The sequence below is a fragment of the Suricata suricatta genome, chromosome 11, assembly GCF_006229205.1.
Source record: "Suricata suricatta isolate VVHF042 chromosome 11, meerkat_22Aug2017_6uvM2_HiC, whole genome shotgun sequence".
NCBI classification, from domain to species: Eukaryota; Metazoa; Chordata; class Mammalia; order Carnivora; family Herpestidae; genus Suricata; species Suricata suricatta.
Genome location: NC_043710.1, coordinates 2878955 through 2884241, shown reverse-complemented (window position 1 = coordinate 2884241; position 5287 = coordinate 2878955). Strand labels below are relative to the sequence as shown.

General features: G+C 59.9%; 1 protein-coding gene across 4 annotated transcripts in view; it reads left to right on the top strand.

Annotated features, from left to right (window-relative positions):
* The window catches only part of PPFIA1 (PTPRF interacting protein alpha 1), a 79445-nt gene extending 76549 nt beyond the window's left edge, over nt 1-2896 (top strand). For 2 of the 4 annotated variants that reach the window (XM_029956775.1, XM_029956774.1), the window contains 2 exons: nt 572-642; nt 1559-2896. In XM_029956775.1, coding sequence (XP_029812635.1) covers nt 572-630 — 59 coding nt within the window. In that variant the 3' untranslated portion in view covers nt 631-642; nt 1559-2896. The remainder of the gene's footprint in view (nt 1-571; nt 643-1558) is intronic. The other 2 variants (XM_029956776.1, XM_029956773.1) reach the window with 1 other exon arrangement.
* The last annotated feature ends 2391 nt before the right edge of the window (nt 2897-5287 follow it).

Genomic DNA, 5287 nt, shown 5'->3' with positions numbered 1-5287 from the left:
TGAGAGGCGGGAAGACGCGCCGAGACGCGCCGAGCCGCGCCGGGCGCTTGTTGACAACGGAAGCCTGTGTCCTCACGCTGCTTCCGGCGGAGCCGAGGCCGGTGTCCCTAGCTGGGTGTCCCTGCCGGGGGGCCAGACCGCCCCTCAGACCGGCACAGAGAGCGGGCGGCAGGCGGGCACGGACCCCGCCCGCCTTCAGCCTTCGGGGGGCTGCTGGCGCCCACTGGGTGTCGCCGCGGGGTCTCCTCACAGATGAGAGCCTCCGGGTGAGGGAAGAGTCTAGGGTTAAAGCAGAAAAGCGTTATCGTGTCAGGAGTGGTCACGTGTGCAGGTGGACGCTGCGAAATTGTTTCCGTGTCGCCTGCTGCCGCCCCGTCGCTGTTTGAGAGGGCGCTCCAGGGGCCCCCCGCGGCTCGGGGGTGGGGCGAGCCCCACTCGGCAGCCCCCCCGGAGCCCGCAGGGGCGCTGCTGTGGGTGAGAACGCGCGTGTCTGTACTTGTGCCCTCGTGTGTCGTCTTGAGACTAACCGCACGCTGTGTTTGCACGCCGCCCCTCGTGCCGGTCGGAGCAGGCAGCGTCTCGGGACCGCAGAGGCTGGATTCGGCCGCAGTCAGGACTTACTCCTGCTGACGCCCCCTGCTGGTGAGTAGCGGGCACTGCAGGCCGCCGCGTAGGGCCTTCGAGGAACCACACACTGTCACTCCCACTCACAGCCCAGCCTCTCTGCAGCCGCTAAGCCGATTCTGGCGTTTGTGTCCTTCCGCTTAGCAGGAAGAGGTTGGTGTGTCCTCAGCGTGTCAGGGGAAGGTGGCATTTCCACTCTTCCTTAAACAAATAGTTTCGGCGGAAGCATCTGCCAAAGTGTTTTCGGGGCGGGGACGCAGGGCTGCCGTTCGAGCAGAGGGGAGCTTTGCCCCGGTCCGCGGGCGCCGGCCGGCCGGTTTTAAGGACCCCTTCTCGAAGGACACAGACCCCAGCGGACTCACTGCCGTCATCACCTGGGTTACACCGAGAGCCTCTCAGTTGAGAGGTTGGTTTTTAGAGGAAACCGCATGCCCTGGAGGGGCCGAGTCTGCCCCCGGGGCTTGGGCTGCGGGCCCAGGAGTCCAGCCCACCTCTCGCTGCTCTCCCCCTGCTCGGAGGGCTGGGGGTGGGGCTGCGGCTTTGTGCTGCGCCCACTCTGTTTTCCTGTCTCAGCCAGAATATTTGATTGGCGGGCTGCCTGGCTGGCCCAGGGGGTGGAGCCTACGGCCCCGGATCCTGGGGTAGTGCGTTCAAGCCCCACGTTGGGTGTGGAGATTACTTAAAATCTTTTAAAAAACCACAACACAATATTTGATTGGGTTCTTTATATTTTTTGTAATTGGTAACTTTTAGTCACGTGCCAGAATGAAGTCAAAGAATATTCGATAATGCAAAATGCTTCATGTTTTCTCTAAATTCGCAAAGTGCTTAAGCCGGAAGTGGGGGCGGGGCGTGTGCTGGGCCCCACGTGGGGCCCTGGAAGGTGCTCCTCGGCCGCGGCCTTAACACCGATTCTTTTGCTTTTATTTTCCAGTTTACCCGCACTACTTCTACCGATGACCATGCGGCACTCGGAGTCGAGCGGGGCCTACATTTTAAAATCCAACGGAATCTTTAATCTGTTAATACTTGTTATATGGACCCTGAGATATTTTATTACAGAGTTTTTAATTAGTGAAAAATTCATGAAAACCATAGAGAAAATATTTTAGAATTTAATGTTTCTTATATTTATGTAAACTTATGACTTCATTTATATAGTTACTTACTTTTTCATGTATATCCAGGCTATAACTATCCTTTCAAATCAATTCATGTTCTTATATCTAATTTGAGTCTTTCGAATGAATGTACTGTAATGCTTGTATGTATAAATCCTATGAACAAATAGAGGGCTTTTGTAAATTATGCATTTATTGTAATTATCATTGTTTAATTTTCTATTAATAAACCCGGACAGAGAAGAGGATTTTACGGCGTTTGTAAAATCGTCAAGACCCAGCGTGCAAATGTCACCCAGCTCGACCACAGTCATCTGGAAATCATCAGACTTATTTTTGAGCAATTGTTGTTGTATTTTAATGACTGACCTTACCTACACTTTTTCTAGCAAGAAATGCTTCATTCTGCAGCGTGAAGAGATTGAAAATGTCTGGTGTTAAATACCAGCTAATACGACTTGGACGGGAGGGGTGATCCGAACACTGTGAAAACCTCCCCGGACGCTGACCTGTTCGAGCCTCGGCCCTGGGGCCTGGGCGGCGCGGCCGCGGACCCCGGAGCTGAGGGCGCCCCACCGCCACCGCCCAGCCCCCTGGTACCGGAACTCTGGGAGGACCAATCAGGAAGCACTGGGCCCCCACCCCGGGGCTGGGGCTGGGTGGGCACCCAGGAGGAGGGCGCCAGGTCCTGGAAATAATGTAGTGCAACTCTAATAAAGGCCTTATTGTTCTTATGTAAGTCACCTTTTTACATGTGTTTGTAAACATGTTTAAGGAGTGGACCGAGGCGTCCATTTGTAGATCTTGAGGAGACGGCCATTTCAGATTCTAGGAGGAGCAAATGTAACCTGAACCTTGTACTTGGCACATTAACGAGCCGGCACGCGCTCAGGTCGTGGTGCGCTGTTATGCAGCTGGTGCCGAGATGGCCACGGCCCGTCTTTCTCCGTTTGGTTTCCACGTTTAACGTCCTTGTACAATTCACTGTTTGTGCGCTGTTTTTCTGTTAATCTTTTGTGAACTTCCTGGTGGTGTAACAAAGTCTGTACAGCCTACTTTTGAACTGTTTTTATCACAGTATTATTTATTGCTGTCTTTCAATACAGTACCGAGGCGTTTCCCACCGCCAATAAAGAATACTGAGAACAAGCCGCCGTTGCCTTGCGAAGTGGCTGCCGCGGCTCTCTCTCTGCTCTGGGCCACGGAGGCCCCTCTGCCACGTGCACGGTCCGTGGGGAAGCCACTGGAGGGTGGGGGTAGAGGGCGGCGGTGTCCTCGGGGGGAGGCCCAGGGCCCCCCCGGCCTGAGGGGACGCGCCCTGCCTCCAGGCCGTCGGGACCGGCGCGTGCGGGCGCGCACCTTCCGCTCTTTCTCCGCTCCGCTTGCATCCTCCGTTGGGGGCTGGCGGCTCACAGGAGGCCATCACAGGTGGCTCTGCCACGAGATCCCCGACGGCTCAGGCGACCCCGGGCTGGTTCCCGCCCTCCCCGCCGCGGGCAGCCTACGGCCACCGGGCCGGACGCCCTGTGCGGGGCGGGCGCCGCGCCGCATCACTGGGTTTTCACACCCCTGCTCTGTCCGACGCGCCAAGCGGCCGCTCCCGTGAAGGACACGTGGTGTCTCTACGAGGAGGAAGGCGACGTCGCCGTTCGCCGGGGCGTAGTCCGGCCATTCTGTGTCTTCCTGCCCGGAGCCTGCGAGGCTGACCTTTCGATTCTGCGCTTCCCCAGCCTTAGTGATAAGTGTGAGATTTGAGACAGCGGAGCGCTCCCTGCTCTGCAAATCTAACATTTCGTTTTGCCCGACCAAAGCCAGGCAGGCCTGGGCCTCTGGAAGTTTCTGGAAACAGACCAATTCACCAGGGCTTCAGCAGATACAGGAGAAGTCTGGCCCGAGAAGGCGCGTTGGCCACACTTGGCCGTGCTCGCCCCCGCCCCCAAGCGTCCCGCTGTCCCCCGCAGACCCCGGACTCCTCCCACCGCTGCTCAGCGCCCCCCCTCCCCACCGGTGCCCTTCGGGGCGCCTCGTGGCTCACAGCCCGTGTTTAAGGCAATTGTGGCGTCACGTGTCACTCCTGGCCTCTTGCTCGCAGAGTTCCGCCCCCGCGTCCTCTGCTCTGGGCCGACGGCGCATGCGCAAGTGCGGTTGTTGTCGCCCTCCCGACGACACTGCTTCACTGACGCATTTCTCAAGGTCCCCGACGCTCCCCGCTTTCTCGTCCCTTCCCGTTGCTTGACTCCTCGGTGGGAACGAGCAGCCTGCGGTGCTGCCCTTTCGCGTCCTCCTCTTCCGGTCGCCCCCTTCCCAGTCCGGCCTGAGGCCAGCGCCCTGCGCAGCCCCCGGGGAGGGGCGTCCAGGGTGGCCTCAAGGTCCCTCACTGAGCTGCGCCTACACAGACCCCTTTTCCAAATGAAGCCGCATGCACACGTCCCAGGGATTTGGACATAGATGCGCCGGCGGGGGCCCACCGGTCACCCCCTCCCGGGTGCGCCTCCCTCTGGAGAAGGCCTACCCTGCCTGGTCCTGCCCCGGGGACATCGGGGTGCGGAGGACGGCCCCCCTCCCGCGGGGAAGAGGACTCTCGGGTCCCACGACGGGCCCGGACCGGCCGGGAAGGAAGCGGAAGACGGGGTAAAAAGGTCCGGAACCTCTGGTGGCATCAGGCTGCCTGCGGGCGGACCTTCGCCCTCGAGGGTGGCCCGCGCGGTGAGGGAGGGGTCTCTGCTTAGTAGGAGGCGGTTTAGGGACCCCTGAGAGAGGACCTGCTCTGGACGGGCACTTGGAGGTGATGCGACAGACAATGGTCCCCCCGGCCCGTGAGGGGAAGCAGCACCGGCCTGGAGGCCCGGAGGCGGCCCGGCGGGGAGGCCCCGGCCGTGAGCCGTGGGCATGGCAGCCCGGACAGGGCTTGGGGTGCACCCGGCAGACCCGGCGGCTAGAGGGTACCCCGGCCTCTCCCACGCGGCCCGTGGCCAGCGGCCCGCGCACTCGGAGCGTTTTACGTGGGTCCGGGCAGCTGTCCTCAGAGGAGGCCGAAGGGCGTTCCTCCGCTGGCGCTGAGCGGCCGCGGACAGCGCGACCTCCAGGCCGTGGCGCCCGGCTCTGGTCTCCAGGCCACGATGCTCTCCAAAAATTAAGCCCAAACAATTTTTAAACATTTTAGCTAAGTTAATAGTAGTGTAAATTAATTTAAAATGTTTAATTAGAGGCACCTCGGTGGCTCAGGCAGTTGAGGGTCCAACTCTTGATTTCACTGTTCCTGACTTTGAGCCCGACGGTGCTGGACGGACTGGTGAGCCAGTCACTTGGAGGGAAGGTCGAGAGACCCCCAGGGATTTCTCCCAGCCTGTTGTCCGTCCCCAGCATCTGAGGAGGCCACACTGGACATCCTGGTCCCCAAAGACAGGAAGGGGGGAAGGAAATGAGACTCGCCACCAGTCAGAGCCAAAGGCCCAGGCCGCTGGCCCCAGGCATGGCCAACCGCTGGAGCCGCCCCAGCTGGGCCCCCCCCCCCCGAAACAAAAATGGGCCATCGTCCTGTC